Here is a 23,295-nt window from a genome sequence, read left to right as displayed (position 1 = left end):
AGGTACACCCCTGAAGGACTGCAGTCTATGGGTAAGCTGAAACTGGAGCAGGGGCAAGGGGAGGAATTCATTGCAATGTTAAACCCTATGGTGCGGTCCAAAGGGACTAGGCGTGGAGATTGTTAATGGAAATATCTTTAAATTGTTACAATCCATGGTTTGAGTTGCATGTTATAGGAATTACTGTAAGTTATGTAAATATTTGAAAAAGATTTTTATAATAAAGGAATGAATATAAAAGTTCACCAAGATTCTGTGCTTTACCAAGTCTCATTCCCTACACAGAAGCACAAGCCCAAAGGCAGCTTCAGCAACAAGTTTATATACATTCTTACATATGTCATAACTTCTTGACTTGAAAGGAGTCCAATATGAATCAGTACATATCATGTTTTATTAAATTATTCTTTTATATTTCCTTATTCTGTGTGTTTATAGATATAAAATGGCTCAATTAAGAAGAGGTGAGTGGGAAGAAATAGCAATTAATGTTTTACAGATTACCCACCCACAAGTGTACTCTAAAACTGTGATTAAAAGTAGGCAACTTTTTAAGTTTTGAAATCTGTTGTGTAAATCATGACTTCCCATTTTCTCCCTCTGGTGTGAAGATTACTTCTTATCTTCTGAAGTCACAAAGCAATACAATTTTCTTCTGTGTGTGTTTTTTAATGGAGACGCCCAGTTTAATGCTATAGTGTTAGAAAAATGTATACAAAAACTTTTTTTGCCTACAGGACTAGTTGCAGAATTGTATGTCTACCTCTTCATTAGAAAAATACTGGGGATAGTGGTATGCAAATCAAGTCCAGGATCAGGGTATTTAAGTGAAGGAAGCATGGAGTCTTCTCTGAAGTTAATAAAATGTGCAACTCTTAAAGTAATAGTGGATGGCTTCTGATGTTTTTTTTCAACAAAAATGAATATTCTGTATTTTTGTGCAATAGCAAATTGAGTCATAGTCTACTAGTACATTTTAATTAAATTTCCAGGTAGAAACTTGTTTAAAGTCCAAATTTAATTCAGTTGTATCATTCCATAAAAACAATACTCACTTTCTAAGCAAATTTTTGATGCATAGATCTCCTGTGGACACTTACCACTGTTTCTCATAAGCACTACTGTGCTTTCACAGTCACTTAACTGCACTGTCTCCTGTTTATGCATCCTGACCACACCTTTGGGCTTTCAGTACTGTCACTGGCCACTTATGAAATACATACTGGTTTAATTTCAGGAGACTTGTAAACTTAATTAAACTGGTGCAACCTATTTTTTAATGCATTTTAAAAGCAGTTTGATTCATCATAAGCCTGCTCTTAAAGGTATAAACAGACAACCAGGAAAAACTACTCCAAATAAAAATGTAACCTACATTGAGAGGAAACAGATGGTAACAAGCCAGTGATTAGCAGTTTAGTGACTTGACAAGTCATACAATGTTTGACTTAACAGATTGAGTCTGGGAATGGAGACGAGTTGTGCATGCATACACTGTGAGCCCTTCACTCATTTCCATCAGTGGCTCATGCAATTGAAGGTGGGGTTTTCACCAGTGCACCTTTTTCAGTTGTGTGGAAATTCCCAAAAAATCACAAAATGGAGAATGAGTCACCATTTCAGGCCACAGCAGCAGCTCAAATACATTCAAGTTTGCAGACATCCAAGTTACTGCAGGCTGGCAGAGACAGAATGGAATCTAAGCTGTTTTCTGCTGGCAGCATCACAAATCCATGGTAGTTATCACCTGTTTGCAAGAACAGATGCAACAAACTGTGGGCAATGGTTATTCGTAGGGGGATAATTATTTTGAAGGCCCCATCAAACAAACTGCTCTGTCATTAGTCAAAGAAATTACAGTTTAGAACCACCACCTTTCTCTTAAGTTGTATTTCTGAATGCATGAGGCAAACCTTGATTAGAAAAGGGCATACAGGAGTGCAATGGCAAGTGTTAGTATCAAAATGAACTACCTCAAGTTTTCTGTGTGGATGCTGAGGGAATACAGTATGCCTGAACAGCTGCTGTGACGATGCAAAGAATCCTGGTTTTGGTTTACAACTCTTCTGTTAACAGCGTCCACATTAGGAATTGTATTACTGCAACCATTCTTGTTTAGGTGGAGCTGCAGCTTTGAACAAGCTCTTCGTGTTTCTTAGGATTTCAAACCGCCCCAACAGCATATGCAGTGATCTTCTTTGAAGGAGCTGGTGTCAGGCACCTGAGCCACTATAGCTGGCTGCAAACATGCTTTCAGTTCTACCTAGGCGTGAAGAAAATTGTCCTGGCTGCAGCCGTCCTCACAGGGTATGAAGTGAAGGCAAGGAGCATAATTACGGCAGCTCTGCTAACAAAAAGATGACATGACTGCGTGACATTTCAATTCCCAACGTGCAAGCTCACACCTCTCTTTCAGCACTAGGGCTTCCTCCAATAATCAAACCTCCGAGCCAAGTCCCTACAGACACAACTACCGGCACGCTCTCACACGCACCACCAGCACCGCACAGGCACCTGTTCGGAGAACACCGCCTCTTCCCGCGGCGCCCGGGGAGCAGCCGACAGCTCTCTCACTAAATGCCCCAGGCCCTGTACCTCCCGTGGCCGTTCCCCAGTCAGGCCGCTCCTCAGAAGCGCGGCGGCTCTCACCGTGCAGCCGCGGAGCCGGGCGCGACCCCGGTCACTCAGAGCCGGCAGCCGAGGCCGCCATCGCCTCAGCGCCCATAGCTGCCCCGCCCCAAGGGAGGGTGGAGGAAGCCGGTCCCTCCCGGCATGCCCGGCGCGCGGCAGAGGCCGGTGCGCTTGCGCGCTGCGCGGCCGGCTCCCAGCTCAGCGCAAGATGGCGGCGGGCGCCTCGGACCCCTTGGAAGAGATGCTGCTCTTCTCCGAGGAGGTGGACGAGAAGGCGGTCAGCGATCTGGTGGGCTCCTTGGAATCGCAGCTGGCCGGCAGCCGGAGCTCCGCCGAGGCGCCCCAGCCCAGGACTTCCGCCCCGTCCCAGCAGCAGCAGCAGCAGCCGCAGCAGCAGCAGCACCAGGGGAGCCTAGCGGGGGGCAGCAGCCCCGTCCGGCAGCAACAAGGGCATCCCGCGCCTCCTCCCACTCCTGTGGCAGATGAGGCTGCGACGGGGTGTCCCGGAGCCGCGGAGAGCCGAACCCCTACTCAGGGGCAGCTCCCGTCCCCGTCCCCCCCGGCGGCGGCAGCGGCGGCGGCAGCAGCAGCGGCGGCAGGGAGGGGAGTGAGTGTAAACAGTAGTAGTGTGCAGCAATCACATGGAGCGGCTCTCCTCAGCAGCGGCAGCAGCCCCGGCGCGCCCGCCGCCCCTGCCCCTGCGCAGCCCGCCGCTCTCTCGCCCTCCGGCGCCCCTGCCCAGCCTGTCAACAGCCATGTGGCTGCCGGCGCCACTGCCCGGGAAGCGGGAAGCCCCAACCCCAGCCCGCCCGCCGCCGAGAGCACGCTACCGCCGTCGCAGCGCAACGAGGCCGCGGGGGGGAGCGGGACCCCGGCCGGGGGGGGCGGGCCGGCGGGAGTGGCGGAGGGTGCTTCTGCTGCTGCCACCGCGGCGCTCCCCGGCGAGGCGGCGCCCAACGGGGAGGGTGCCAGGGGCCGGCCGGCGGCAGTCCCACCAGTCAGCAGCCACGGCAGAGCAGACGCCGCCACGGCACAGATAAAACCCGCGCACGGCCCGCTCTCCGCAGTAAACGCACTCAGTAACTCAGCCAGTCCCGCGCCCGCCGCACCGCCGGGGCAGGGCTCGGCCCCCAACTGCGCTCCGGCTGCCCCCGCAGCGCCCAAGCCGGCGGTCAGCGCTGCCAAGGCGGGCGCTGCCCCCCTCGCAGCCCCGCAAGCTCTTTCGCCCCGTCCGGCATTGAGTGGTGCCCCCAGGATCGTTGCCCCGCAGCTGATCATGAGGCCGCAGCACCAGACCACCATCCAGCTGCCCCCCGGCTTCACCATCCCGCCGGGTAAGTGAACCGCACCAGCCGCTCGGGATAACCTTTTCTATTTTCTTTGGCCGAGGTTGTTTTCATTCCCCAAAGTTGTCTTCCAGCTGCTCGACGCGCTGGAAACAAGAGGAGGCACCTGTCTGAGGGCGACGTCTGACAAACAGGCTTCCGTTAATGAGGGTGTAATTGGTACGGGACGGGCACTTGCTAATGCAGTTTAATTACGACTGTAGTGTGGTGAGTTACTTGTTCTATCCTGGGGTGAGAGCGGCAGCCGCGGTAAGTTGTTTTGGATGGATGTAGTGAGCAGTCGCGCTCCAGATAAAAGGCTGGGTGTTAGCGAAGCATAACTTTATATGTGCCTTGAAGGACTCTATTTTCTGCTTGCCTTCTGATAGACTTGAAAAGTTTTTTTTTCTTCAGGGAGTGCCTTCTGCTGTGAATTAGGCGGCGAGATGCAGGCTGATGTACATAATCTAAAATTTCTGATTTCAGCAAGTGTGATGGTGTAATTCTCTGCTGTGTCTAGGCAGTCTTTACATCAATGGATTTTATTTCCAACTCTGAAGTAACGGTTGCATTCAGTTTATTCTCCTCTTAGTTTTTAACTGTCATTACTAAAAATGTAAGTTCAGCAAGGTTGCTAACTAACCAAAACAGCCTCACTTCATCCTGGTGATTCCTATTCTAATTGTGTATTCTGTCAACTGAAATTCTAAAGGATTCTGTGATCCCCTACTTAGATTTTCATGTTGGAAAAAGTTGGTAACTTTTTGCCTTGATTTAGGAGATGATTTAACATTTGAACTGATTTTGATACATTTTTGCTAGTACTATGAATAGCATGATAATATGTGGAGCTATTGATGTAGTCTGAAACAACTTCTTCCAACATGTTTCTTAAAATATTTGATATTAGCTAAGTATAGTAAAAAGCTAAGTGTAGCAAAAATGCAATGGTATTGAAGCTCACTTCTGAGTGGAGGTTTAGTAGTTTTATATTTGGCTGTAGTTTTTGAAAGTCCTGCTCCAGATTCTAATGCTCCAAATGTAAAAAGCTCAGTGGTTTCAAACAGGTAAGAGGTTGCTATTCAGACTACATTAGTGACTTTCGCCTTTGATTTTCCATTGTTTATTTGATTGATAATTAGTATACACATATGATGTGTTGTAACTTTGCATACTGTTGCTGAAGTTTCTTGTGTCGACACTGCATTTTGCTACTTAATTTTTAAGCAGAAGAGGGAAAACAGAGCCCTTGAAAGCGATCTGATCCAAGATTTAGAAAATGTTATGGAAATAATACTGTGGAAAGTTATAATTTGAATTCGATTTTTATTACAGGTCAGCTTGAAATCCATTGTATTTTCATAAACAGTAAGATAGTATGTTCTAAAATGAAGTTATTTAGAAAATACAATGTTATTTTTGAGTTTTTCATTCCTAAAATTGGTGGATCATTTATAATTAATTTTGAAACTCCCACATTGTAAACTTCTCTCTAAAGAAGAAATTTAGAATCAGCTTTTGAGAATAGGTTATTTTACCATATAATAATCATAAGTTGTGTGTTTTGTCTTTATGTGGCTGACAGGAAAAAATAGTCTCATAATTTAACCAGATTCTAATTTGTATGTATTGCTCGGTAAAAGAAATTTCAAGTCCTCCAAACTGAATTAAAACATAACATCAATACATGAACATTTATTCATCTATGGTAGTAATTATGTCTAAAACTTTTATTGAAACTGTGGCTTGTGTTGCAATTAATTTGTCTTCTCCATTCATTATTTTTTTAATTCAGAATTGGTTTTAGAAGATTGGAAGATAAATCAACACACCCGTGAATCTGTGTAGTGGAAATAGAATGTGTAGTTTTTAATGTGTGGTAGGCATTATCCTAGGAGGATTTTATATAAAATTCACAATGTAGTCAGAGGAGGGATATGTGTTTGGCCAGTTGGCAATGTACTGGTATTTTTGTTTCTGGATGGTTTAGGAATGGCATATACCGAGTACATAATCTGTATATGGAATTATCTGCAAATACAGACCATGAGGTTTGCTGCTTAAATGGCTGATGGACCTTAAAAAACAAGTATATTTTGGAAGAGTTTTTATGGGCTTTTTTCAGCTTTTCTTTTAAAAATTGCTGTCTGGTCTTAGAGTTATGAGCGTGGCATTTGGATGTGGTTCTTCTCTAGAGGTCTGTTCCTTTAACCTTAAAGCTTGTTTTCCAAAATTGTTTAGTTTGTAGTGGCAGAAATTTGGCTCTTGTTTGTGTTTTTAGCAAGGAGGGTTGTGTGGGAGCACCTAAGAGTATGAGAGTGAGGGCTTTTGTTGGTGCTGCAGTTCACTCTTGTGTTCATTCCACAACTGGGATTGGTATTTTTATGTTAGAGACTGAAAGACTTTCTTGATACAGGGTACATCTGAAATTTGTTATTTGCTTGTTACAATAGTGTTGGATTTCTTTATCCTGGTGGTATGTTGCAAGCCATGTCTCTCTACTGAGGTAGGTTTTCCCCCCCCATGAAGCTAATTAGAAGTGAATGTATGCTTTTACCTTCTTTATTTTCCCTTGAAAAGTAAAAATAAAAAAAATAAAAAAGCAGTTTGCACATAGAGGCAAACTGTAGAAACAGTGTGAACTGACTCTTACCAATAAAATAAAAGTGACTTCCTAGATTCTTACATGTTTTTGGTTCTCCTGTAGTTGCAGTCAGGATATTTTTCTGTTTATAGACCCATTGTACCCTATCTAGGTTGAACTATGAAAGTGTATTCTGGACCTAACTTGGAAATTCTTTTAAATGATCTGGCTGGGGAATTGCTCCTTAATAAGGAAGCACTTTACATGTTTTGCAGTGATGTTGAGTAAGTGTGAAGCTCCAGGTGATCTAGGGACCAGCTTAGCCATTGTCTCCCCTTTTCTGACCTGATAATTATGGAAAACTTAAGACAAAGCTTAGTGGCACTGTCTGTGTTGTGTAGAAGGCCTCTATTTGTGAAATGTGTTACCAGAAAATAATCTGAGAAAAATTATCATTTACCTCCAAAATGTATTAGAAAACACTTGCCAAATACTGTGGTGATTTTTAGAGCAATTTTTTTGGCATTTGCCTAAAATACATGCTCATGTATCATTTTCTGCTGAGGAGTGGCTGGGTTGGTTCTCTGGATTTGGCAGTATTTTTCTCTTAATGTCTAAACCACAGGTAGTGCCTCCCAGTACAGTGATGATGGGTACCCAATAAATTCATCTGTTAATTCTCAACAATTAACTAGATCTCAAGTATTGTATACTCAAAAAGGTGGCTGGCCTGATGTTTGCATGTGCACATCTCCTGAAGCTGTTGTTTTAGTAAAGCTGTCATGTCATTGTCCCTGCTATGTTCATACTGAATTCTATTCTCAGCTACTAGATTATCACTATAGTTTAATTTTAATAAATATTTCTTTCTAATTTTATTCTGCTCATCCTGACTAGACTGCTGAAAGTATGCGTATACACGCAAGTGACCTTTTTTTTAGTCACTGTTATCCGTAAGCTACAGTTATTTGAATTCCAGACTGAATAGGGTATTAGTTTTTGTCTGCTGGTGGGGGTTACTTTTCGTCCTTGAAATAACGTCTCATGTTACACCAGAATAAAAAATGATACAGTGTAAAGAAAAATGTGCGCTGCTATCCATAAGTTTTACTGGTATTCCTTAGTTACATAGTACCTTATATATTATTCTTTATTGTATAGTTATTGTTACTTTTTTCTCATTAGGTATGGTCTTAGTGCGCACGGATGCTGGACAGCTTGTAATGGTGCCTCAGCAGGCTCTAGCACACGCCCAAATGCAGGCTCAAGTACATACTCAGGCACAGGGTCCTCCCACCATGTCACCGAGACTTTCCGTGCCCACAGCTGGCCCTGTTTTTCGCCTCTCAACAGCTCAGGTATGTGTGGCTTGATTTCACATTACTTTTGTGCCTTGTGTTTTCCTCTGTCTTACATATTGTTAGTTCATGTGTGTTTGCAAATATTCTTTCCTCGCCTTTTTTGTTGTGGAACCACTAAATACTTATTCAAATGCAGTTTATTTTCTGAGGCCTAGGATTACATTTTTTTTGTCATCTTTCAGAAAAGTCTCAGAAAGAGTCTCTCAAGACCTTTTTCAGACTGTGAGATCACTGGAGGCTCGAAGACTCAGTCTTAGCCTAAACCGAGTTTGGGCTATATACTACTTGTTCAGCAAGTGCCCCTTGTTCCTCTGAATCAGAAGCACTGTGATCCTGACATGCTGAATGGATGCACAAGATGGTTGGATTTTAATAGAAATTGGAAAAGAAAAAGCCAGGCACATTCAATACAAAGATTTTCAGGAATTAACTTTTCAAATAACACCTTATTAAAAAGAAAGGTTTGATTACTTCATCTTTGAGTGTGATAGGTCTACACTTAGTTTTGCCTGTGTCATAACTACATTTCCTTTTTTATATGGATTGACAGGATAATGTACTTCCTTACCACAAATTTGTCAATGGAGTGTTTACGTCAGCTCAGAAGTGATGTATATTCAAGAGTGGAGGGGTATTGTTTTTAAAAGACTTGGTAGGCTGCATTGGTTTAAAATTGTTTAGGGAGGTTGTTCATCTTCAGGCTGTTTGGAGCTAGAGCTGAGCTATCTTACTAAAATGTATAGTCAAACACATTTAGATGTTAGTACAGAGCAGCTGTGATATAATAATGACAGGCAGAGTTTAAGGTAGGTTTGCCCAAGTGTGGTAAGTTTGCAGAAGTGGTAAGTAATTCTGAATGGAAAGAGAAGAGGTGCCTTTATAATTTTTTAATTGATGGTTATATAGGTTGCCTGAAATAACTTAAATATGTGTTTCCCAATGTTTAACATTTGATTAATGTCCTGTTACATGCTTTGTGAGTTACACCATATTTTTAGTCTAAAGGATTAATAAGTTTAATTCAAAACTGAAAACAGTGATAAACTTTTCAGAAGAGAAGGAACCAGAACAAAATTGGAGAATTGAAAATAAATTAATAACATGGGGAAATCTAAACCACAGAATAGCAAGTAGAATGTAAGTTTTAGAAATGAGTATCACTAGGAGGATGGTAGCTCAATGGAATGCATCTCGGAAAAGACACAAATAAAAGTCTGGAAGCACTTGAAGGACTTGTGGTCTCAGGAAAGAGATAAGTGTATATTGGATGGAATTTGTAAAAGAACTCTTCACAGAAAAGGCAGATGTTCAAGGTTTAGATCTGTGATACCCTGGAGTATAAGAAAACTTGTAGAAGCCTTCAAAGTTAAAGTTACTTGAGGAAAAATACACAAGGAGATAAGCCTGTGTTAATTTTGAGATTTATTTCTTTTTACAAGTTTGATGACACTGAAAATCCAGACAAATCGTTCTTTTGAATTTATCTGTCTGTGTTTAGGGCTTTCTTTGTAAATGAGTACAATCAGTTCTTTAGTACCGAACTACAAGGGACTGTATGGCGCACATTCTAGTGAAGGATCCTGAGATAAGTGCATAACATAAATGCAAACCAGAAACTGGGGTGGGACTGTGCCAGGAATATGATCTCAGTCTGTTAAAATGAGTTAGTTTTAGCTGTTTCTGTTTCATACTGTTAGTTTTCATGTAATACGTTGTCATTATGTTGTGGCCAGCATACAGAATTAAAATTCAGAGTGGAAACATTCATAGCAAATTAAATATTGTCTGTAGTATGGAAACGTTCAAGGAATGCATTTTTATTGTACGTAGAGAAGCATACAAAAATGTAGGCTGACTGCTTGGCTATGTGTGTTCAGTCTTTACTAGAAGACTGGAGTTTGGATCTCAAAGTCAACCTCAAGATGTGTGCACAGCAAATATTGGAAATTGATCATGTTGGCCTCAGGGAGTTACAGGAAGCAGTTAAAGTTGCAGAAAGAGTATAATCTGATTTGCTGGATTTATATAAAACTGAATCTGTGAGGATACTATATGTTCATATGCTTGTAGAGATGCCTAAAATCTGAAGGAGTTCAGGTATTAGAAAGACATGATGCTTTTTATGCAGGGTTCTGCCCAGATAAATACCCCACTGCATTACAGATACTCCTTTACACATGTTAGTGCTAATAAGCTGGCTGAAAGTAGAGAAAGGCAGCAAGACCTTATGAATGATTAATGTCTTTTATAGGATGCAAAAGTTTGATTATTTTAACATAGTGGGATTAGAATCATGATGTTGCAGCTTGTCAGGATTCATCTCCTTTGACAGATCTTCGTAGTAGCTGCCCAAACTGTACAGCATCATTTCTTTATTTGTTGTAATTAGCAAGGATAAGAAATAATTAATATTGTCCTTTGGAAATTTGCATTGAACTTCCTTGACTCTGCATGTGGTCTGAGGCTTTTCTTCCATTTTGACAGCGCTTATGTTTTATAAATGTTTGACCTTAACATTTAAAAATGATGCTTGATGGCCTTTTAAAACCAGACAGTGAAGGTTTCAAGTCTAAAGGTTTATCCTGTCAAAATTAGGCACTAGACTTTTATTTGATTAGGTGGATTATAACGAGAGTCCTTGGTTTTCTGGAGGGAAGTCCAGTGACAATTATTATGCTAAGGTTTTAGAAGTGCTAGTTATTTGATTAGTCATTATGATTAATCAAGAAAAGGGATCAAGTTCTAAAATATAAGAAATTCTATATCCTGAAAAATAATTTTTTCAGTGAGTTTATTTTTTTTTTTTTTCTTTCAGAATCAAATTCTGGTATGTCAGCTAAATTCTGTGAATTAAAATTTTCAGAATTTAACAGGTATGGAAAATAGTGTCTTACGGGTTTATGTGAAGTATAATAGTTAATCCTAGTCTCAACAGTGACTGAAACGGAAAAAAAAAATGTGTGTGCCATTAGCTCAAGACAGACAAAATATAAACATTACTTGCTTGAGTCCTGCAAAATATTTTGCAAAGTTGATGAACATTACAAGCTATGCATTTTTTTTTTAACCTCTAGAACTTAAAATGCCTATCTCTGGTATGTTAGTGGGATGATTGTTATGTTACTGTGCAGAGCTCAGATTTACTGTCATGTTTTTATTCAGTTATTTCAAGTTAGTTTTATTTGAATTAAAATGCAAGGTGCTTTAAATACGTAGAATTTACTAATGTACTTCAGTCACTGACTTTGTGTTTTACTCTATTTTACTTACGTAGAAAGTCTATGCAGGTGGTAACTTGCATTGTGCTGTAAGTATTTTAGGAAATAGTAACTTATTTTATCAGAAAAAGTCAGGTTTCATGCTTTATAGGTAGTATGGTTGCTTTTCTTCAGCTTGTTCTAATTCCTAGCCACTGTCAGAAGTTACTGAGCTCAGTGATTGCTTTCAGTGTTAATGCTATAGACACTTTAAATAATTAATGTGTTAAGAAAGTGTTTTGAGCTATATAGTTAGATGTAAAACACAGGTTATTAAATAACATGGGAAAGAAATTGCAAAAGCTCACAGTTATTTTAGGCAAATCATTAAGAAGTGTTGAGAGTGATAACTGGAGAATATAAAATGAATTATGAATTACTTTCTTTAAAAATATGAGATTGTCTGAAAAGTTACCAAATTTGACAGCTCTTTGAATCACTCCCCTTGACAATTAAGTAATTCTTCCTTCACTTGCAAAAAAAAGGAGGAGGGGAAAATAAGGCAATGTTTTCAGTGCACTTGGATGAGATTGACTTAGTTGATACACACAGAGCGGTCCAGGTTCTAAAGTGCTTCTGCAGCACTTGAGAGATTTTTTTCTTGTATCTCAGGCCATCATTTGCCATATCTTCTCCCAGCTGGTTGGGAGGAAAAACAATTGGGTTTCTCATGAAAATTCCTTTAGCTTCAGCAGCTGGGCCTATATCCAGGAAGGAGCCACCTTTCCCTGGGAAAAAATGGAAGCTCTTGAAATATAGAAAGTGTAGTCTTTTTCCCTTGGGATTTAGTATATGGCCTTAGGATAATGCTTTGCTTAAAGACAGGGGTTTTATCCTTACATGTTGCATTGCTGAAGGTTGAGAAGTCAGGTACCTCTATACAGTAGTACTTACTTTTACAGGGAATCAATATGGCCATATGTAACAGATGGGAACCTAGCTAAGAGTTAGTTCTCTCTCATGACTGAGAGACATAACAAAGTATGTTTTTGTCACAGTGTATTCTGGAGACCATAGATGTTTATGTTTGTCATTCCTGTTTGTAAGAAAGAGGCAGGAAAAATAAGTGCGCAGTTGTCCTGTGACCTTCATGTTTAGCCGCATCAGAGTGCCTGGCTGATGCTCTTGACGTGGTCAACAGTGAGATATGAGAAACTGCCCGGCTTCACAAGTAAACAGTTAAGAGATGTGGCATTAAAGCTGTTTGTTTTTCTAAGGGTATAAAGGCAGGACCCTCTTGAAGCTGAATCTGGAGCCTCACCTGTGGGTGGGCACACTGCACAGGAATTTTCTCAGTTGAGACTCCCAGCGTTGACTGCAACGGGGCTTCCCAGCTGGAAGTGTGGACCTGGATGATGATTCGGTGGTGACTGGTCATGTATTTCTTCTTAATCTCTTTTCTCTCTATGCAGTAATGACTTGATGCATTGCTAATTTTCCTCTGTACTTATATGTATGTGTGTGTGTATATATATATATATGATTTGCATTAATATATATAGACAGATATAGACCCTATTCGTGTTAGTGTGCTTGTTTAATAAACTGTGCACATTATGTGTATATTATACAGCTAGGGTATGGTCGTTTTGTTGTGTGCTATGCCTGTCAGCAGAACGCCATCCTCTGCGGTTCCCAAGTTTAAGAAAAGATACTTTGATTGGAGTGCCAAGCACACAAATTTAGAAAGATTAAGATACATAACTTCCCACTCATCCTATACTAATTTCTTGTGTACGTATGCAGCAAATTCCTTACAGTCTGTGTGAGATAAAAGCACAGAGATAAAAGCTTCAGCTAGGCAATCAAGGCACAGAGTTGATGTTGCACAGCAGACATAAGTCTAATGTTTCTTATATTTTGAGCTCTTGACTTTGCTGTTTAAGTCATTGTTTGACTTGTATTGTTTGTAATACCTTTGGCTAATTCTTTTGCAGCTTTTAGGGGTAGATGATGTAAGTTAATGTAGTCCAGCTTTGGGGACAATTTTGAAGAAGATAGGCAAATCCAGCTTGAAAGAAAGGTTCTTCTTGACTCTTAGGTGTGCTCATCTGTTGTTAGACAGTTATGCTTCTCTCAATTGCTGCCGTGTAAAATATGAATAAAAGCTGCTTGTTTCAATTCCTAGGGGAATTCTGGAAAAGTGGCTAATGAGAATAAGCAGCTACCTTGTTGGAAGGGTTTCAGTTCTAATCGGTTTATTGCCAAGCTCAAAGGCTCTGGAGCATGGGCGTATGTCAAAAAAGGATGTACAATGTCTGAACCAGAGTCAGAAGTAGTGAAATGGATTCAATCAAAATAATTAAAATATCTAAATAATAGAATAGTACAGAGAAAGCAGTAAGTGAGAGAAGTGCCTTTAATAGAAAAATGTTCTTGGTCTTTTAATGATATTTTACATCAGACTTTCTGTTTTTTTTTTGAAATAAAATGTTCAAGAAAAGCATGAATAGATGCGATTGCACTATGCAACAGTTTTAGTTTAGGTCCACATAAGATTGTATAGGACTGTAATAGGGGGATATTGACTACAACTAACAAAGCTTTTCAGGTTTTTTGGGGGGGAAATATTGCAAGATATTCAGGTATATAACACCAAAATATTTTTCACATTGTGAATATATATTCCATCTTACTGATGCAGCTATGAGAGGCTTGCCTTTTTTAAATTGGCATCTTATGTTTTACATGGAAGTACTCAGACTTCCATGACTTGGTCAATGAGAAAATGAACATGAGGAGTGTGTACTCCCAGCCCAGAAAGCCAACTGTATCCTGGGCTGCATCAAAAGGAGTGTGACCAGCAGGTCGAAGGAGGTGATCCTGCCCCTCTACTCTGCTCTCGTGAGACCTCACCTGGAGTATTGTGTGCAGTTCTGGTGTCCTCAACATAAAAAGGACATGGAACTGTTGGAACAAGTCCAGAGGAGGCCACGAGTATGATCAGGGGACTGGAGCACCTCCTGTATGAAGATAGGCTGAGAAAGTTGGGGCTGTTCAGCCTGGAGAAGAGAAGGCTCTGTGGAGACCTCATAGCCCCCTTCCAGTATCTGACGGGGGCCTATAGGGATGCTGGGGAGGGACTCTTCATTAGGGACTGTAGTGATAGGACAGGGGGTAATGGGTTAAAACTTAAACAGGGGAAATTTAGATTAGATATAAGGAAGAAATTCTTTACTGTGAGGATGGTGAGGCATGATCTGAAGGTCCTTTCCTTAACCCTAACTATTCTGTTTCTTTGACTATTATATTGTAATTTCTTGATGCATTATGAACTGTAATTTTGTTGTACTGTGAATAGTTTTTCAGGGATAGTATGCTTGTTTGAACAAAACATATGTAATGAAATAAAAAAAAAAAGCTTTGGATGTTTAAAGCATACATTGGTTTGAGTTAACTGTGCATAATTCTTATTGTACTATTTTTTCTTCATAGTTTCTGTTTCCTTTAAGTTTTGATTGACAATTTAAGATGGGTATTAAAAAAATTATTAATGTTGCCAAAATTTTATCTACTTATAGGGTCTTAGTTAAGGTACAGGATTTTGAGGAAACATGCTGTAATGTAATGGAACTTTGGTTGATCTTAGAAAAAAATTGTTCTGGATTCTTGCATTGGAAGCAGGTTAAATAAGCATGGGTTTGCTTGAATTACTATATTCTTCAGATGTAATAAGTACATTTAGAAGTCTTCTAAAACGGATTGTTTGATGATGTTAAATTTTTGCCTCCACATCTTGTTTTGAAGCTTACACTTGTGAAATTATGAAAAATAGGTAGGTGCTGCCATCTAGTTTTTCTTTGTTGCATTTCTTTTGTTTACATTTTTCATTTGTACAGTTTATGGCATTTCATGCTTTTCATGCAGCTTGTTTGCTAGTTTTCAGTATCTTAATACCCAACTGGGTTTATATTAATAAAAAGCAAAAAATAAGTTACATACTTAAAATTATTTTAAACTAAAATTATTTTATTACTTACAAAATTAAAGTGCTACTGTCCTTTGAGAATATGAAGTGAGTATCGTACAGGAAAGACCAGTGTTAGCCTCACCCATAATATGTTATTACAGAATATCTGTTGCTGGAACTTACAAATGAGGGGAAATAGTGTATATTGGAATTTTTGTTCTATATATTGGAATTTTGGTCGTACGACTTTACTAATAATTTTGTTTCAAGTTTGATTCAAAATGTGTTTTCCAGCATTAAGTTGCTTTGTATATTTTAGTGATCAGAAAATGTAGTGTGAAGTTACATGTAAAGTTTGATGGTTTAGTCCATCACAGGCATCTAAGTAGGCTATTTAACAATTCTTCTTCTTTAACAATTCTTCTGTTACAAATATAATTACCAGTCACTTGAGTTTTGCTTCTGTGGCATAAGTTGTCCAATCGACAGATATGTATATGTATTTTTTAAGAAAATGATAATGCTTTTCTAGCTTTATTTCATCTTGCTTTAGGCATTTTCTGAGTTCTACTCTTCAGAATTTCAAGTTTGTGATCTAAACTTCACTGATTTGTTTCCTGTATTTTGTTATTCACTTTCTGTTAAGTTTCCCTTTGCCATCATTTATTAAAATAAGTCTTTTGAACTTGCGAAAAGTGCTCAATCACCTGCTCTGAAAGCGGCTGTATTCTTTGCTATGGAATATGCTCAGTGCAGGCAACAGCAGTTTAGTCTTTGCCATCATATATAGTGTTGAGAGGAGTTCTAAACTTGGCTGATGTTTCACAAGCTGCTGGTCTTGCTAAAGCAGAGCCTTTGACATGACATACTTCCACTGTCTGTTTTCATCAGTGTTTGTACTTTTATGTCATCTTTTAGTATTTTTCTTGTTTATTTTTCAACTGTTTTTCACACTCTTACTGCTTTTTTGACAAATACTTGTTTTGCTTTTTGCAAACATTGAAAGCAAATTGATAGATCTTTTTTGTTGCCTGAGGTACATTGTTATCAAATAGGCTATTCTATGCTGTTTCTTTTGTACAGTCAGTTTTTGGGCTTCTTGCACAATATTCTGGAGAACAGATTTGAGTTAGCAGGGCAGATAGGTTGGAAGGTCAGAGAAAGTAAAAAAATGTGTGGTCTTGACTGTGCTTTAACCACAAAAAATTTTCCTTCTCTTCATGGTGAGCTGATCTTTTCTGTATAAGCAGATAGTAAGTTCTCACTACTTACAAATTCTACTGCTTACACTTTCATAGTGTTAACGTATCTTCTAAAACTTCTTAGAAGACACTCAAATAATAGTAAAGCTGTAAAACTAAACATGCAAAGACTAGAAAATGATATAAAGAAGGTTCCTGAGTAATCTAATAGTGTCTCCCACTGTTCAGTGGGTTTCTTCAGGCTTAATTGTTGCACACTAAGTCCCCCTCTGAAGTGGGAATTAATAACCGAACAGGATTTTTTTTTCTTTTTCTTTTTTTTTTTTTTTTTGGTGAAGCTTATCCCTGTAACAGCTTTCTCAACAATGTATTTAAGGGGGTTATCAACCTCTTTTTTTTTTATAAATGGAAAACAACCTTACTGTCTCTATTTAAAAATACTAAATTAAAAATACTGTGGTTTTGTTTTGTTTCGGGTTTGGTTTTTTTTTTGTTGTTTTTTTTTTGTTTGTTTTGTTTTGTTTTTGTTTTTTAATTGAGCTTGAGTTTATTGTCTTCAGTTGTAGTCATGACCGCTCCTGGTCACAAACTTCACATTTCAAGTTGGGTACTCACATATATACCATAAGAGACAGAGACAGATCATGTCTGTATGCAAAAGGCTATCATAAGCATTCTCAAGTGTCCCTGTGGAAGTTGGTGGTGGACTGTACCCTGTATTCACTCAATTTCTAGTTTCCCACCTGTTAATGCCTGAGTGGAGGGGAAAAAGCCTCTTAAACATTACCTTAATATATTCAGGAAATGTAGCAATATGTGATACGTCTAATCAAAAATAATAATTATGTGTGAAAATATATTCCATTCTAAGCTCCTCTTTAATTAGGGAATTTAACAGCATCATACCAATTTAACCTCAGCAGGTTAAAAAACATCATAAATTCTTTTTGCTTTTTCCAGTAGGAGCTCGACATGTTGGGTTATGATTTTTTTTTTTAACATGATGATAACTTTTGTTTTCTGTTTGATAGATTCTCATGAGATCTGTTTACAGCTTTCCTTTCATAGAAAACACAGCTATTTGTTTCTAAACAGTTTTACAAGTTGTTCTTGAAGCATTTGTGTTGAGAGTCCTTGGAGTGTCTTCTGGTAACTTGTAGCTGTCATTTGAAGATCATTTCCATGATACTTAAGGATTTCTCTAGGCTAGTTGCTTGTTATGTTTCTCATCCCTGTATTTCATAGTTAGCATTTTAACATTTATGAGTTTTGGGACCACGGTAGTAAACTGTTGCATTACATTGTTTGCAGTTCTGTGGTAGTAAGGCTTTTATTTCATATCCAACACATTAAAATAAGAGGTTTTAATGCCATTTTGTAACAAAGGCTTTTGTCACTATTGATTTTAAGACCGAGGGTAAATTTAGTCTTCATGTTGCACAGTTTGCTCATGTGGTCTAGCACAGTAGAATGTATACCTAGTCGGATAACACAGTGTTATGATAATGAAATTTTATGTTCTAATTACATGTGGTTTTGCTTTCATGTATATTCCTGTGATGAATCATGGGTATTTATTAGATGAGGGGAAAAAAACCCAACCCTCTAGTTAGCAGTCTGAGCTCTTTGTATTTACAGACTTCTGGCTTCAGGTATTTCTTGGAACTGAGTGGCTTCCGGAAGTTTGCCTGGTCGTCTGCTTGCTTAGTATATCCTCAGCTCTGGAAGCACTGACAAGGGGGCAGATACCACAGACATGCTGCATTTTTAGGTTGGAAACACTGATACACAGTATTTCTGGGTTGGTTTTTGGATTTTATTTTTTTTTTTTTAGTTATACCAGTCATCAGGTAAATACAATTTTATTCACCAAGTATTTAAGGAAATTGAAGCAAGTGATCTTTACAATGAAGAAAAGGGGTATGATACTGAAAACCAGAAAAGGCTTTTATATGATCATTCTTCAAAAAACCCCCAGACATTCTACTTATTCATCATGATGCTGTTTATTGTTTCTAGGCTGTCTCAGTATGGAAGACAACTCTAGTCAATATTTTTAAAATCTTGAAAGCTGTTGAAACAAACAAAAAGGTTTTGTTTAGATCTCAGGTAGATTTTTTTTGTTTGTTTTCCTTTCCCTTCTCCCCCCCCCCCCCCCGAGTACAGAAGGTTGATATCCAGTAGATGATGATGCTGGACTGATTGTTAAGGAATGCTTGGGGCTTTGAATGCCTTCCTGGGCCTTTGTTCCTTTTGGAGATCTCTTAAGCATACTGGCTGTTCCTTGAAGAAGTATTTTATGTAGGCTTAATATAAAATGTAAGAATCAAAAATAAGCTATATTTTTATAAAAATATTAACAGAAGATACATAAATTAAAATTTCAATCAGGAAATATTAGTTCTATCTTGTGAGAAACAGTATTCTCCATGAATTTATTTACTAGAGCCACTTAGAAAATTTGCCGTTTCTGAGTATTTGTTTGAATGCAAATCTTGATAAATGCAAGGTATAAGAGACTGGGGAGCTCCATTTTTTGGTAAGGAGTGGTTCTCTTTTTGTCAAAATTGCCACGTTGTGTGATGTATTTCTTCCATAATGGTGTTTACTTTCCTGTAGAATTAAATAGCAACATACCTGAAGATATTTTTTATTCCTAAATCTTGTCCATTTGTATGATGGTAAGAGATTTTGGTCTCCCAGTTAAATTGCAAGACCAGCATGTTTGCTGCACGAGACAAATTTACAGAGTTGTAGAGTATGCTACTGAGTGAAAAGCTGTAAGCCAGTAATTTTCCTTTGTTTGCACTTGACATTCTGATCTGGTTACAGTGTTCTTTCTGTGACAAAGGTTTTCCTAATGTTTAGACTTCATTTCTGCACAAGTTAGTTTCTGTATAATTTAATCTGAAAGTGTTTTTCTGCTCTCTGGATTTTCTCTTAAGGAAAAGGAGTAGAACAGACCAGCAGATACCGAAATGAGCAATATGTGTTACTGACAATTATGAACCAAAATATTGATGAATACTGACCAGTAAATGTTACAACTGAACTAATGCATCGATGTAATGCCAATTTTTTTTTCAGGTCATGTCCTGTTTTTCCTGATCTTTTCCACAAAGCTGTAAGAGAAATAGTTTTTTAGCAGAAATATTAAAAATACACCATTAAGTGTAAGAAAGCTCATTATTACATTATTTGTGAATATATATTTAAAACATATTACTGGTTTTGTTGTTTTTTTTTTCAGCATTAATAATGATTCCTCATGTAATCACTATCATTAAAGTGTCTTAGAGATCAAATTACTAAAGAGGAAAACCAATAAAATGCTTATTTTTCCTTTATTAGCAACCAACTTCTGTAGCCACATCTCCTGTCCGCCTGGGACTTCCAGTGCAAGCCAAAGTTGTTCAGTCAGCTGCACCTGTCAGTGCTACATCTGCTGCAACTCTGCCAGGAGGCTCTATTCTTGCCCATACCACAGTGAGTAGTAACAATACAGAAACTATAAGGTGTGTGAAGAAAAGGATGTTTGTAGTTACATGTTTTTTTTTTTCAAAAGTGAATTTAAGGTTCTGATGTTTAGTGTTCATGTAGGACAAGGGGGAACTGGTTTGAGCTGAAAAAGGGGAGATTTAGATTAGGTATTAGGCACAAGTTCTTCCCTGTGAAGGTGGTGAGACGCTGGCACAGGTTGCTCACAGAAGCTGTGGCTGCTCCATCCCTGGCAGTGTTCAAGGCCAGGTTGGATGGGGCTTGCAGCAGCCTGGTCTAGTGGGAGGTGTCCTGCCCATGGCAGGGAGTTGAAACTGGATGAGCTTTAAGGTCCCTTCCAGCCCAGACCATTCTATGATTCTATGTTTGTTTTTATCACAAACATAATCTCAGAAATTGATAACAAATGTATAGTCAGACTGTTACACAGGTCCTGAGTGGTAGCCTAGATTTTATTTTCTGTTGTTTCCTAGGTAAAAAATTGCGGGTACTATAGATTCAGTTTAAGCTTCTTCTAAAAGAAAAAACTTAAATCAGCTGGACTCACATGCCATCTCAGTAGTGGACATGTTGCACTTCATTTGCCCCTGTAGAGAGTAGTGATATCCGCTGTGTGGTCGCTGATGCTGCAGGATCCATGGCATCTGTAGCATCACAGTGCAGGTGCATGGTTGGCTTGTAACTGTGTACAGCAACAGCTCATATCCACATGACATGACACTGGTGTAAACCTGATGACATGACCACAGATCGCTGGGAATTGACTTGTTTGTGTTAAGAGACAAATTTACAGCAAGTTGTGTTACAGAAGTCACATCATTGTGGTGATCTTAAACTGCTGGATAATAGCAACTAATTTTTAGTTGTACATTCATTTATATAATAAAAAGAGGACTTCACTGTTCAGTAAAGAGTAGCAAAATTAGGGTTAAAAGCAAGTAAAGTCAATGGTTTTATATTATCAGTAAGGCTGTATTTGAAAAGCAGCAAGTTTTTCTTGTCAGGCTTTGAGAAACTTTATGGTTGAGTAAAAGAATTAAAGGAAGATAATTACCTAGGGTTTTTTCAATATAAAATATGAACAGGTATCAGTAGCTGCGACGAGCGCTCAGAATTTATTCAAGGCAACAGTAGCAACTGGAGCATCAGCTTCTCAACAACTTGCAGTAATTACTGGTGGACAGACTCAAGCTTCAGCACAAACCCAGGGTCAGCCTCGGCTGCCAGTTCCACCTCATACAACAGCACAAGTACCAGCACAGCCCCCCGTCATACCAAGCTCTCCTGTAGCTGGAACTACAGTTGTATCACAGGTAAGCTTTAACATATTAGAAACTTGGTTTTCTTAGTACTTTTTAAACTTCTCAGGCCTATTCAGAAGCAGGAAGAATTTTTCCTCATGCCAGCACTCTTCCTTTGATGGAACAAACACTTTACAAACAAGAAACCCTTCCACTCATTTCAGCTAAATAGGATACATATTCTGCAAGGGAGGATGAACATTTGTGGTCAGTAGAGAAACAACTATCCTCTTTCTGCTGACAGAACAATCAGGCCTTCAGTCTTACAGACTTCATTATTATCGTGTTACTGGGCCTCAAAACTGTGGTTACACTGAAGTGTTTCCATTTCCGTGAATAATTATACCACATAAAAATAAAGGCTTGAAAAAAATTACAGCATCTGTTTTCCTTCAAAGATTAAATAAGGTGATATTTGAAGTCTATTTCTAATTTGATTTTAGTGCTGTAGCTGCATTGTACAGAATCATACTGAATCAATAATTTAACAAATTAAGACAGCTTGGTAAATGTTGTACATTGTGTATTGGGCTCTTAAAGGAGAATGCATCTCCCAACAGGTTGTTATTGGAGATATACTACTCATATTTAAGGTTGTTTTCATCAAAGCAGACTGTAAACTATTAAATAAATTTTTGCTTTTTTTTCCTTCTTTTTTCTCTTTTGTTTTTGTTAGTATTTGTGAGGTATGATGTTCAGTTACGTAAAAAAGGTAAGAAAATGTCAGGTGACTAGAAACAAGAGCAAAATACCAGCAGATGTATTTCAATGTCCTGCCTCAATTAGAACAATTTTATCATTTTTCCTATTTGGAGTGATCAGAGCATGCATTGATCCTGATTGCAGAATAGCATGGATCTGATGTTTCTTTTCTTTGGCTTTTGCAGGAAATGCAAGAGAATGTGAAAAAATGCAAAAACTTTTTAGCTACCCTTATAAAACTTGCTTCTCATAATTCACCATCTCCAGAAACATCCCGTAATGTGAAAGCTCTGGTTCAAGATTTGCTGGTAAATAGTTATCTTTCATTCTGTTATTTATCTATTAAGCTTGTTATCTGCATACGCTAAGGACTATTGCTTTAATCTTTGGGGTTTTTTTGTTTGTGTTTTTTCTGTAATGTAAATGAAGGGCTGCATCAAAATGCAAATATTCTGCATATTACATATCTTCAGAAGTCTCTTAAGGGTAGACTGTCCCTTCGATTTCTGAAGGGGGAAATGCAACAAAGCAGTTTATATGCATTTGTGGAGAACACTCTTGTTTTGATGGGTAATACTGTGGTCTTTTAGTTAGGTAAAGATAGTAAAATACGGTATTTTCCTTGAGTTCTCACTCAGTTTCTTTTCCCCCAAACTGTAGTCTTTTCTGAAACAGTAAGAAGCTATTTAATGTTTTAACCACAGAATGAATTTAAATGCATGCCTTCACAATGTGGTTTATAATTTATAGGGCTGAAGTAGAAGTGTTTTGCTGAGCTGCTGAGTCCAGGCAGTTCTGCAGGCGGATGCCCCTGCATGGAGCCTAAACTGCAAGTGGATTTCAAAAGGCAAAGTTGTGTTTCAGCTAGATAGAATCCTCAGGCCCAGAAAAAGTCTGAATTACAGTCTCCAGTACAACTTGCATTTCAGTGAATTGTATAAATGAGTTGCACACATAAAGTCACTGTCGAGCTGGGCCAAAAGGTCAAGCTTCTTAAAAAAAGATTAAATATAGCCTATGAAGAACTTGGATGTAAAAGCAGTTGATGCATATTTCTTTGAATTGATTGACAGAGTAACCTGTGTGTTTAGACAAGTCTAACACTTTTTTCACATAGGAGTCATTCAACAGTAATATTAATGATTCCAGTTTTGTTTTTACTTTTGAAAACTAAGATTACCTAAGTAAAGGTAATAACTATAGTATTTTAAACCAACTAATAAGACATATGTATAATAAATTCATTTATTGAAGGTTGGTTTTGTTTGTTTTTGTTCTTGTTCTGTATCAGTCCAGGAAAGTGAATGAATGTCTTTTTTTACAACCTGAGATTGTAGCTAATAATAGTTCAGAAGTATTATAAAATACACCTTGATTACAGAGTTTTTCTGTATTAACTGCTAAACAAACAATTATATATTTCGTATATTTAAACCTGTATGTTTTGTGAATATGCATCTATATACATTTATACAGGTGAAAATTTTATATATATACTTTTACGCATACTTTGTATATATGCAT

At 38.5% G+C, this 23,295-nt stretch overlaps 1 protein-coding gene and 1 long non-coding RNA gene across 9 annotated transcripts in view; one reads left to right on the top strand and one right to left on the bottom strand.

Annotated features, from left to right (window-relative positions):
• Positions 1 to 201: 201 nt before the first annotated feature.
• LOC134156635 (uncharacterized) lies at positions 202 to 2,699 on the bottom strand. The gene is made up of 2 exons (XR_009961985.1): positions 2,575 to 2,699; positions 202 to 2,342 (listed from the first exon to the last, which is right to left on the bottom strand). It is a non-coding gene; the product is annotated as an uncharacterized LOC134156635 (long non-coding RNA).
• A 95-nt stretch (positions 2,700 to 2,794) lies between these two features.
• The window catches only part of LOC134156620 (transcription initiation factor TFIID subunit 4-like), a 149,818-nt gene continuing 129,317 nt past the window's right edge, over positions 2,795 to 23,295 (top strand). For 7 of the 8 annotated variants that reach the window (XR_009961976.1, XM_062604849.1, XM_062604848.1 and 4 more), the window contains exons 1-5: positions 2,795 to 3,965; positions 7,726 to 7,898; positions 19,622 to 19,756; positions 20,854 to 21,081; positions 21,957 to 22,079. Coding sequence is in view for 7 of the 8 variants with exons in the window: in XM_062604849.1 (XP_062460833.1) it covers positions 2,840 to 3,965; positions 7,726 to 7,898; positions 19,622 to 19,756; positions 20,854 to 21,081; positions 21,957 to 22,079 (1,785 nt within the window). In the remaining variant the exon portion in view is untranslated. The remainder of the gene's footprint in view (positions 3,966 to 7,725; positions 7,899 to 19,621; positions 19,757 to 20,853; positions 21,082 to 21,956; positions 22,080 to 23,295) is intronic. The other variant, XM_062604850.1, reaches the window with a different exon arrangement.

Source organism: Pezoporus occidentalis, unplaced genomic scaffold (assembly GCF_034315485.1).
Source record: "Pezoporus occidentalis ecotype Australia unplaced genomic scaffold, CSIRO_AGI_Poc_V1 ctg89, whole genome shotgun sequence".
Classification (NCBI taxonomy): Eukaryota; Metazoa; Chordata; class Aves; order Psittaciformes; family Psittacidae; genus Pezoporus; species Pezoporus occidentalis.
Note: the sequence above shows the minus strand (reverse complement) of the source record. Positions and strands in the feature narration are given on the sequence as shown.